Genomic DNA, 12,174 nt, shown 5'->3' with positions numbered 1-12,174 from the left:
ACAGCACCCGTAGTCAGGATCGAACCTGGGCCTCTTGTGCTGCAAGACGGTAACTCTACCGCTGCTCCACCGTGGGCCCCCCCCAGATATGTGTTTTCTCAACTCCCAATATAGTAAATGGTATAGGAACTTGAGGGGCAACTTTTTTTACACAAAGGATGGCGAGCGTATGGAACAAGCTGTTGGAGGAGGCAGTTGATAGGCAGGGACCGTGGCAACGTTTAAGAAACATTTGGATGGGTGCATGGATAGGACAGGTTTAGAGGGAGCGTGGGAGGAAACCGGAACACTTGGAGAAAACCCACACAGCCGCAGGGAGAACGTACTAATCCGTACATACAGCACCCGTGGTCAGGATGAAACCTGGGTCTCTGGCGCTGTATGGCAGCAACTCTACCACTGTCATTACTGTGAAGGTCCTGCCCCGATTTGATTTCCCAAAAAGCCCCAACTCACACTTATCTGAATTAAACTCCATTTGCCATTCTTCGGCCCACTTGACCCACTGCTCAAGATCCATCCCCCATGTAATTCTTCATAACCATCGTGACTGTCTACGACACCATCTATTTTGGTGACCTCTGTAAACGTTCTAATCATGCCGTGTACATTCTCATCTAAATCATTGATGATAGATGTCAAACGGCAGTGGTCCTTGCACTGAACCCTGTCACAGGCCTCCAGGCTTGAGCTTCAGTGTCAAGCATTGTTTATATCAGAAGTTACATCCTGAGCTCGTGCCACAAGAATTTATATAGTTACTAGACTAAGTGGGACCCGTTGGGTCCCATCATCTCCACACGGGAGGGCTGGTCCCCCAAGGCAATATTCCATCTATCCACCAATTCCAATATTAGTGGCCTGTGCGGGGGGCTTTCTGGGGCGCTAGTATGTGTGTTGTGGGCTTAAGGGACTGGTTTCCAGAGGGCTAGTCCGTGAAATTCCATTTCAAGTGGGCTGAATGGATTATTGGGCTGGCGGCTCAGTCACTCAAGCCTGTTGTGCTGGCAGCTCACTCACTCACGGCTGGTGGGCTGGGGCAGTTGACTCACGGCTATTCCTTGGCACCTGATGAGCGGTGGGGGACTCTGAGTAAGATGACCAAAAATGACAGCCGTATGTGGTAGCACTTTTTTCTAAATCAATATAAAGCGCAAACAGGTAGTGGTCAAGTTTAGACATTTAATTATATAGAAGGCAAGGCAACTTTAATTAGGCAACACTTTAATTAGGCAACACAGCTTTAGCATTTCCAAACCAAAAGCAACATAGCTTTAGCATTTCCAAACCAAAGGCAACACAGCTTTAGCATTTCCAAACTATATTTTCAAACCACGTTAAGGGCACTGACAGGTCAGTAAAACCACTCACAGTTTAGTAGACATGTGTTCAGTGTTATTCACTGTTCAGACTGGGAGACATGACCCTCTCTCTCCCCCATCTTCCAGAGACTGACTGAGACACTCAACACTTCCGGGTTTTATAGTCCCTCTGGAAGGGGCGTGGCCTTCAGGAGAGAGAATCTCAACATCTTTTAAACACTAATAACCCTTTTATTTTTCATCGATGGGAAAAACCCTCTTGTCCAGCGCAGCGGAGGGGGACTGTGAGTAAGATGGCCAAAAATCACAGCCGTAAGTGGCAGCGTTTTTTTCTAAAATCAATATACAGAACAACAGGAAGTGGTCAAGATCAGACTTTTAGTAATATAGATTGTCGATTTAGTGTAGGAAGTAACTGCAGATGCTGGTTCAAACTGAAGGTAGACATAAAGCTGGAGTAACTCAGTGGGACAGGCAACATCTCTGGAGGAAGGGATAGATGATGTTTCGGATCGAGACCTTTCTTCACATATATATATATTATATATATATATATATTCTTTCTTCAGACTATATATATATATATATATCACACACACACACACACACACACACACACACACACACACACACACACACACACACACACACACACACACACACACACACACACACACACACACACACACACACACACACACACACGCATGCACACATACACAATAAAAACAAGCAATAATTTGCAATAATAGTCTATAGGGCCTGTACCGCACACAATTTTTTCAGCGACTTGCCGGCACCCGTCATAGTCGCAGCAGGTCACCGAAAATTTTCAAAATGTTAAAAATCCAGCGGCAATCAGAAAAAGGTACGACTCTTTGGGCGACTATTCACGACAATACAGACGACATGTCACGCGGTGAAGACTTGTTGGTCGTGAGTAGTCGCCCAAAGAGTCGTACCTTTTTCTGATCGCCGCTAGAATTACAACATGTTGAAAATTTTCGGCGACCTATGACGGGTTCCGGCAAGTCGACGAAAAAATTGCATAAGTGGGACAGGCCCTTATGTAGTTCAGAGCTTATTTGTGGTCGTAGTATCTAATGATGCTATGATGACATTGATTTTTGGCGCATTGATTTTAGGGCATTGTTTCTGATATTGTGACATGGATCAACATGTCCTTGCGGTGCTGGCTCGAAGGGCCGAATGGCCTACTCCTGCACCTATTGTCTATTGTCTATTGACTTTGCATTGTCAGCACTCTACTAGTTGTTTGTTGTGTGTGTTTGCAGCTAATGGGACTTCCAGCAGCCAGCTCTCCACCCCAAAGTCAAACAAGTCCCCAGTCTCCACACCCATTTCTACACCCACCAGCCCAGGTTGCCTTCGCAAGCACAAGGTAAGATGTCGACCGTTTGCTCCTTGCCTCTCGTTTGAGTCACAGATGACTGCTGCTTTAACTCGAAGCATCTTTCATGTCCATTTGATTAATATCATAAAGAAAATGTACAAAACGCTGGGATTACGGTGACGTAGGGGGCGGTCGCGGTGGCGCAGCGGTTGAATTGCTGCCTTACAGCGTAGGAGACCCGGGTTTGATCCGGACTACGGGCGCTGTCTGCACGGAGAGGGCACGTTCCACCCGTGACCCGCGTGGGTTTTCTCCGAGATCTTCGGCTTCCTCCCCCACTCCAAAGACGTGCAGGTTTGTACGTTAGTTGTAGTAAGGATGTCATCAAACTGGATCGGGTGCAGAGAAGATTTACGAGGATGTTGCCAGGACTCGAAGGCCTGAGCTATAGGGAGAGGTTGGGCAGGTTGGGACTCTGTTCCTTGCAGTGTAGGAGACTGAGGGGTGATCTTATAGATGTGGATAACATTTTAAGGCGAAGAGATGGAATAAATATGATCACAAATATAAAGTATAACGAGAGTTGTTTTTTTAAATGTGCTATATAAATAAATGTGACTTGACTTGACATAAGGGGACTAGATAGGGTGAATGCACAGAATCTTTTTCCCAGTGTGGGTGAATTAAGAACCAGAGGACATAGGTTTAAGGTGAGGGAGGAAAGTTTTAATAGGACCCCGAGGGGAAGCTTTTTCCACACAGAAGGTGGTGTCTGAGTTTCATGTTTGTTTATTGTCACATGTATCGAGGTACTGTGAAAAGCTTCTGTTGGGTGCAACCAGAGTATATGGAACAAGCTGCCGGAGGGGGTAGTTGAGGCCGGTACGAAAGCAACATTTCAAAGTCACGTAGACAGGTACATGGATAGGAAAAGTTTAGAGGGAAATTGGCCAAAAATGTGTAAATGGGACTAGCTTAGATGGGGCATCGGCTGGCATGGACGAGTTGGGCCGAAGGGCCTGTCGCTGTGCTGCATGACTCTTGTAATTATCTGTAATTAAGATTTGCCTCGACTCGATCACGTTTGAAAAAGAGCGAAAAATGTCACAAGGTGGATTTGCATAATATTTTTCCAAGTTTTTCATTATTTTTTTAAGTATGCAAAAGTTAGAGCATAGAGATTGATGTAGGGCTGCTTTGGCAGGTGAGAGAGTTGTCACAGATGCAAGGTGTGTCCCAAACGAAAACATCGAACAAAATTGTAGGTCTTATTACCATTTTGAATGGACTGCCCTGACTGGAAATTTGTGCCCTTGAGACAGATGAACGTGGAATTTAGATGTGTGGGAAGGAACTGCAGATGCTGGTTTAAACCGAAGATAGACACAAAAATGCTGGAGTAACTCAGCGGGACAGGGAGCTTATCTGGAGAGAAGGAATGGGTGACGTTCCGGGGCGGGAATTTTGTGTTCGTTTGTTACTTGTAATTGGATTTAATTTTTTTTGGTAATTTTTTTAATACATTTTGAAATTTGAGTTCACTTTCTGGGTTTCTGAATCGCTGGCATCATCGAGAAAACACATCTCCAGGGTGGCAGGGTAGCGCAGCGGTAGAATTGCCAGATACGCAGGTTCGATCCCGACTATGGGCGCTGTCTGTACGGAGTTTGCTCCTTCTCCCCGTGACCTGCGTGTGTTTTCTCCGGTTTTCCTCCACACTCCAAAGTCGTGCGGGTTTGTAGGTGAATTGGCTTCGGTAAAAAATGTGTGTCACGGGGTGACGCCTGTATGGCCGTGAGTGGTCGCCCAAAGAGTCGTGCCTTTTTCTGGTCGAGACCCTTCTTCAGACTAGTTATGGAAAAGGGAAACGAGAGGTATCTATGAAGATGATGCACAGAGGGGGATCAGCGAGAGAGGATGTTGAAGAACTCGCGTTGGAGAGAGGAGGAGAACTTTGAGTTGAGATGTGCAAGTTTGCGGGTTAATTGGCCTCTGCAAATTACCCCAAGTGTGTTGGGAGTGGGTGAGAAAGTGGAATAATACAGAACTAGTGCGAATGGGTTTAGTTTAGTTTTATAGATGTCACGTGTGTCAAGGGACAGTGAAAAGCTTTTTGTTACGTGCTAACCAGTTAAGTAAGTGAATACCATATAACATTATAACATTATTACACCAATTGCATTAAGCAAAAGTGGATTCAGTGGGCCAAAGGACTTGTTTCCTGCTGGAACTAAATTATACAAAACAAGATTTTATAGAATCGCACTGAAAATTACTTAAAGTGGAATTATGTATTATTTTTTGTTTAAAGCAGTTCAGTTTATTGTCACGTGTACCGAGGTACAGTGAAAAGCCTTTAAGCAGAAAGACAATACATGGTTGTAGTTGAGCCATTCACAATGTACAGATACATGTTAAGGGAATAACGTTTAGTGCAAAGAAAAGCCAGCAAAGTCCGATCAAAGATAGTCTGAGGGTCACCAATGAGGTAGGTAGTAGCACTGGCCTCTAGTTGTGGTAGGATGATTCAGTTGCCTGATTACAGCTGGGAAGAAACTGTCTCTAAATCTGGAGGTGTGCGTTTTCACACTTCTGTACTTTTTACGCAATGGGAGAGGGGAGAAGAGGGAGTTGCCAAGGTGCGACTTGTCCTTGATTATTCTGCTCACACCAGCCAACATGTTGCAGCTACACTCGTCCCACCTGCCCGTGTTTGGTCCATATCCCTCCAAACCTGTCCCATCCATGTACCTGCCCAGCCGTTTCGTTTTTTTTTTTTTTTTTTTTAATATTTTATTTTATTAGAAGTAAGTACAGTCATATGGCACCAAAGTGCCTAATATATATTTTCATAATACATTTTATGTACAACTTCTTTTTTTTTTTTTTTTTTTGTTACATTGAAAAAAGATTAGAATAAGAAAAAGAAGTTAGATAGTAAAGGATAGAAAGATGTGAAATATATAGTGTGTGAAGAAAGAGAATGAGTAAATGAAGAAAGTTGAGAGAGAAAATAGAGATAAGAAAAAAATAAATAAATAAAAGGAGATCATTATTTATAATCTTGACCAACCCTCGTCCAGTCCTGAAACAGTTATTTTTTACAATTGTGTTGCACCATATGATTCCAAAAAAACGACGAACCGTTTCTTAAACATTGGGATAGTCCCTGCCTCAACTATCTCCTCTGGCAGCTTGTTCCATACACCCATTGCCCTCTGTGTGGAAAAAGTTGCCCCTCAGATTCCTATTAAATCTATTCCCCTTCACCTTAAACCTCTGTCCTCTGGTCCTCGATTCCCCCCACTCTGGGCAAGAGTACTCTGCGCATCTACCCCCATCTCACGATTGTGTCTGGTCTTTCTCCTACAGGACCTGTATCTGCCACTTTCTCTGGATGACTCGGACTCTCTGGGTGAGTCGATGTAAGCCATCCGAGCAAGCGCGAGCGAGCGGTCGGGCCAGGAAGTAAAGTCCGGAAATCGCCGTGGGAAGTTGTAAGACTTGGGAATGAAAATCTGCCCGGGTGCAGAAACATTACTATTTGTGCGAAAATCGCCAAGCGACACCGTTAAAAAAAAAAAATCCATAACAAAAAAAAATCACCAAAAAGTTGCCCTTTTTTTTTTTTTTTTTTTTAAGAACGTTTCACCATCCCGTAAGAAATCCAGTATCTTAGAATATCACTGCCTTTTTCTAAACATCAGATATAATGCACTGTGAGAATATTTCATAACGCAAGCAGGTCTCTTGTACATTACATGTCTGGGCAACTTGTGGTCATTTGATTTTCCAATGTGGTCGTTGCCCTGTGATGTTTCCCCTCCCCTTCCCTTCCCCCCCCATCCCACTTTGATATTGACGTGCTGTCGTTAGACGCGTTCAGTTATCGGGAAAACAAAAACCTCTGCCAGTATTTTCTTTGCACGAGGAAAAAAATGTGCTCTGCTGCGCAGAAATGTTTCCACGTCCAATTTGTTTTGAAAAAGGAAAGAGGAAAAAAAAATGCCCCCCCCCCCGAAAAAAAAATCCATTAAGATTCACGTCGATGAACTGAAAATGGGAATGAAATTTGAGAATTAAAAGTTGCCTAATAAGAACTAAGCATGTTGATTTTCTAAAGTTAAATTGGAACATCTTTGTTTCATACTTTTTTTAAGCAACTAAATAATAATTCCGAATTCTTGCTTTTTATGACATTTTGAATGGATAGTTAGATAGCAAATCTGCAATTTACTAGTAAGAACTTGGTGTTCTTAAACTTTTTTAATTTGTGAATGTGTTCACTGTGCAATTATCCAAACCTGTTTATAACTAAACTTACTGAATAGAGTTAATAGAATACTTGTAAAATCTGGTGGCGGAGGATTTTCTTTGAAAGAATTGATAGGGAAAAGTGAATGTCAATGTGCTTCTGGGTTAGAATCAGCATGGAATCGATGGCTGCTGTGTAGGAATAATCTTCTTTCTTGGTTGAGAAGGGATATTACAGTTTTGCTTGATTTGGTGTGACATTTAGCTTGCAGGTTGATGTGGAATTCAAATAAAAGTGCACTGTAAGGTTTCTTACATAGCGCACTCAAAATCTCTTTCAAAGATTCATGGTGAGTTTTTCTCTGTACTTTATGCCAGCAGAATTTCTTAAGATGCTGCCTCCAGTGTTATATCCACGTTCACGGCAGAATGTCATGCCCTTGTTTTAACATGTTGACAAGTTAGATTCCATAGTGATAGCTGGTTAGAGATATGTTGTGGCTAGCAAGTTAGTCCTGTTAGCTCCACTTGAATGAATGTTGTGGCTAGCAACTTTATTTTTGGGCTACGAACTCCTGCCAAAAGGATTGCTTGAAAGGAATTAGTTGATAGAAGCCTTCAGAGTGGAAATTCATCCTGGAGGTTGGTTGTATGTGGTTAATTCTAAGTCGAAAATACAGTTCCAAAACAGTGTCTATAAGCCATGGTCAAAGGTAGACACAAAATGCTGAAGTAACTCAGCGGGTCAGACAATATCTCTGGAGAAATGGAATGGGCATCTTTCAATTGTTCGATACCTCTCCATACATTCATTTGTTTTATATCTCGCGTTTCCCTTTCACGAGAGATAGGAGTAGAATTAGGCCATTCGGCCCATCAAATCTAGTCCGACATTCAATCATGCCTGATCTATCTCTCCCTCTTAACCCCTGACTCTCAGTCTGAAGAAGGGTCTCGACCCGAAATGTCACCAATTCCTTCTCCCCAGAGGGAGAAAGCAAGGACTACCTGAAATTGGAGAAGTCAATGTTCATACCGCTGGGGTGTAAACTACCCAAGCGAAATATGAGGTGCTGCTCTTCCAATTTGTGGTGGGACTCACTCTGGCCATGGAGGAGGCCCAGGGTAGAAAGGTCGGATTCGGAATGGGAGGGGGAGTTGAAGTGCTGAGCCACCTGGAGATCTGGTTGGTTCATGCAAACTTTAATGGTCACCATGTTACAGGAACGATGTTGTCCGGCAAGAAAGGGTGTGGAGAAGATTTACAAGGATTTTGCCAGGACTCGAGGGCCTGAGCTACAGGGAGAGGTTGGGGCAGGTTGGGACTCTCTTCCTTACAGCGCAGGAGGATGATCTTATAGAGGTGTACAACATCGTGAGAGGAATAGACCGGGCAAACACACCTTTGTTCCACCTGGGACATATGACAGTAAAACACTCTTGTCTATTGAATCCCCTGCCCAGAGTAGGGCAATCGACAACCTGTTATGGGAAAGATGTTGTCAAGCTGGAAAGGGTGCAGAGAGAAGATTTACAAGAACTCGAGGGACTGAGCTACAGGGAGAGGTTGAGCAGGCCAGGACTCTATCCCTTTGTGCACAGGAGGATGAGGGGTGATCTTATAGAAACGTTGCCCCAAATATTGCAAAGAAAGACCAAATCACAAAAAGATTAAAAAAAAAAAAGATCTTTATAATAGACTCAAGGGTTGCCCGCTATGTTCTACATTCAGTTTTCTTTTAAGCAGGGCAACTTTGCCCTGTTAGCGTTTCCATGGAAACAGATGGACTGTTTTCCGTTGCCATGCAACAAGAGATCATGAGAGGAATAGATCGGGTAGATGCACACAGTCTCTTGCCCAGAGTAGGGGAATCGAGGACCAGAGGACACAGGTTTAGGGTGAAGGGGAAAAGATTTAACAGGATTCTGAGTGACAACCTTTACCTCAGATGGTGGTGGGTGTATGGACCGAGCTGCCAGAGGAGGTAGTTGAGGCAGGGACTATCCCATCGTTTAAGAAACATTTAGACAGGTCCATGGCTTGGACAGGGCTGGAGGGATATTTCTTCATTAGAACGGGTGTCAAGTATTATGGGGAGGAGGCAGGAAAACGGGATCAGGGTGCAGAGATCAGCCATGATTGAATGGCGGGATGGACTTGGTGGGCCGAATGGTTTAATTCTTCACCTATAACTTGTGATATGGGCCAAATGCAGGCAGGTGGGACTAGTGTAGATGGGATGTGGGCAGGTTGGGCCGAAGGGCCTGTTTCCACGCTGTGACTCTATGCCTCCAAGTTCGTTGTATAGTCTATATTACAATGCTGCCCCTTTGAACAGAGCCTCTGGTAGATGAAAGTAATTCAGATTGCCAATGATACGCAGAATATATTGAACAAAGTACAATTACCCATTTGGCTGTGAGTGGGGTACAGTGGTGTCTTTTATTTTCCATTGAATATGTTAACCAAAGTGGCAGTCAATGTGTGTGTGTGTGTCCTTTTAAACCAGACAAAGACTTAGAAAGACTGAAGGCAAACTCTTATTGACGTTTGCCTTAAAAGACCAGCCAAGCATAAAACTAGCGTAAATGCTTCAAATGTTGCAAAGAAAGACCAAATCACAATAATATTTTAAAAAAAGAGAACTTTATGATAGACTCAAGCGTTGCCCTCAGCGTTCTGCTTTGATTTTTCTTTTAATTCAAGGCAGGGCAACTTGGGACTCTCAGCGTTCCCATGGAAACAGAAGGACTGTTCTCTGTTGCTAGGCAACGAAGGGGCGCGCGGGAATAAAATGGCGGCACTTTAATTGGCGGCTGGCGTGTCAGGCGGATGGCACGGTAAAGAAGCAGGAAGATCGTAGGTTCATAAGTTACAGGAGCAGAATTAGGCCATTCGGCCCATCAAGTCTAGAAACATAGACATAGAAACATAGAAATTAGGTGCAGGAGTAGGCCATTCGGCCCTTCGAGCCTGCACCGCCATTCAATATGATCATGGCTGATCATCCAACTCAGTATCCTGTACCTGCCTTCTCTCCATACCCCCTGATCCCCTTGGCCACAAGGGCCACATCTAACTCCCTCTTAAATATAGCCAATGAACTGGCCTCAACTACCCTCTGTGGCAGAGAGTTCCAGAGATTCACCACTCTCTGTGTGAAAAAAGTTCTTCTCATCTCGGTTTTAAAGGATTTCCCCCTTATATCTACTCCGCCATTCAATCATGGCTGATCTATCTCTGACTCCTAACCGCATTCTCTTGCCTTCTCCCCATAACCTCTGACACCATAGAGTCATCATAAGACATAAAGTCTTACAGCATGGAAACAGGCCCTTCGGCCCACATTGCCCATGCCGACCAACATGTCCCAGCTACACTGGTCCCACCTCCCTGTGTTTGGTCCATATCCCTCTAAACCTGTCCTATCCATGTACCTATCTGATTATTTCTTAAACATTGTGATAGTCCCTGCCTCGACTACCTCCTCTGGCAGCTCGTTCCATACATCCAACACCCTTTGTGTGAAAAAGATACCCCTCAGATTCCTATTAATTTTTTTCCTCTTCAACTTAAACCTATGTCCTCTGATCCTCGATTTACCTTCTCTGGGCCAGAGAATCTGTGCGTCTAACTGATCTATTCCTCTCATGATTTTATACACCTCAGGAAGATCTTCCTGTGGCAGTGTGGGTTTTCTCCAGGTGCTCCTGTTTCCTCCCACATCCCAATAACGTGCGGGTTTGTAGGTTAATTGTCCCTCTGTGAACTACCCCCTAGTGTGCAGAGAGTGGATGTAAACATGAGATAACATAGAACTAGTCTGGATGGTCAGCATGGACTCGATGGGCCGAAGGGCCTGTTTCCACATTGTATCTTTCAATCAATCCTCTCTCTGATCTGCTCTGGGTTTTAAATGTCCAATATGTGAGATGACTGCGTTGGTTTCAGTCCAAGTCCTGGGTAGAAACGCACAGTCACATTGGTGGGAATCGATAGAAATATCTCAATGGAAACATTTAGTAAAGGAATAGGTGTTATTTTGGGTCGAGACCCCTTTTCAGACACAGACATCTATTCCTTTTCTCCAGAGATGTTGCCTGACCCACTTTGTGTCTTTTATTGGCCTGATGGAGATGGCTCGGAATACGAACACATCCGACCTTGGATCAGAAAATAGACACAAAACGCTGGAGTAACTCAGCGGGACATGCAGCATCTCTGGTGAGAAGGAATGGGGACGTTTTGGGTCGAGACCGTTCTTCAGACTGTCTGAAGAAATGTCACCCATTCCTTCGCTCCAGACTTGCTGCCTGTCCCGCTGAGTTACTCCAGCTTTTTGTGTCTATCTTCCGTTTAAACTAACATCTGTAGTCCTAAACATATTCCTTTTTCTTAGACAGCACCAAGTGTCCAGATAACATTGATGTCCATTCTATTACGGTGCCAGGGGCTACGGGGAGAAGGCAGGAGAATGGGGTTGTGAGGGAGGGATAGATTAGCCAAGATCGAATGGCGGAGTAGACTTGATGGGCCGAATGGCCTAATTCTGTTCCTATAACTTATGAGTTATGAACCATTACCGACACCCCTTCCCCATCACTGCCTTTCTCTGCAACTTAAAGCATGCTTTATCCCTCAATGTTCTGATTAAGGACTTAGACCTAAATGTTAACACGTGCTTTTCCCCACAGATACTGCCTAACCTGGTGTGTAATCCCAGCATTTCCTGTCTTTTATTCATGGCATTAAATACATTTGTGATATGTCGTACGCAAAATAGCTCCTCCCTGTAATGTCCCAGGACTTTGTTTAAAGTACATTGCATGAACAGATATGTAATATTCTCATACAAAATTGGATTCAATGGGCCAAATGACTTTCTTTTATTCTCGGTAGCATCTACGATCATTTTTTTTAATAATGGGGAAAACCTAATCACTTTCCACATAGCAGAATGTTAATAGGACTATAACAGATTTGTAAACCTTCCAGGGGGAAAAAAAATTGTTTCTGATCTTTGCATGTTTTTGACCTTGTCAAAGAGTATGCGATGGATTCCTAATCTTGGGATGAAGCTGGCTAGGCAAACGCAGAAAAAAAAATTGAATTTTGAAAGGGCGTAGAGTAGATTCACCAGCATGTTTGTCGCCTGGACTAGCGGTCGTGAGTTATAGGGAGAGGCTGGATAGGCTGGGATTTTTTTTCTTTGGCTGAGGGGTGAGGAAGAGAACACGCAGTGT

General features: G+C 43.9%; 1 protein-coding gene across 5 annotated transcripts in view; it reads left to right on the top strand.

The window, feature by feature from the left end:
* The window catches only part of LOC129702021 (neuronal migration protein doublecortin-like), a 151,516-nt gene extending 144,803 nt beyond the window's left edge, over nt 1-6,713 (top strand). For all 5 annotated transcript variants that reach the window (XM_055643517.1, XM_055643516.1, XM_055643515.1 and 2 more), the window contains 2 exons: nt 2,618-2,724; nt 6,049-6,713. In XM_055643517.1, coding sequence (XP_055499492.1) covers nt 2,618-2,724; nt 6,049-6,105 — 164 coding nt within the window. In that variant the 3' untranslated portion in view covers nt 6,106-6,713. The remainder of the gene's footprint in view (nt 1-2,617; nt 2,725-6,048) is intronic.
* Nucleotides 6,714-12,174: the final 5,461 nt, after the last annotated feature.

The sequence above is a fragment of the Leucoraja erinacea genome, chromosome 12, assembly GCF_028641065.1.
Source record: "Leucoraja erinacea ecotype New England chromosome 12, Leri_hhj_1, whole genome shotgun sequence".
NCBI classification, from domain to species: domain Eukaryota; kingdom Metazoa; phylum Chordata; class Chondrichthyes; order Rajiformes; family Rajidae; genus Leucoraja; species Leucoraja erinaceus.
This window is presented reverse-complemented; position numbering and strand designations above follow the sequence as displayed.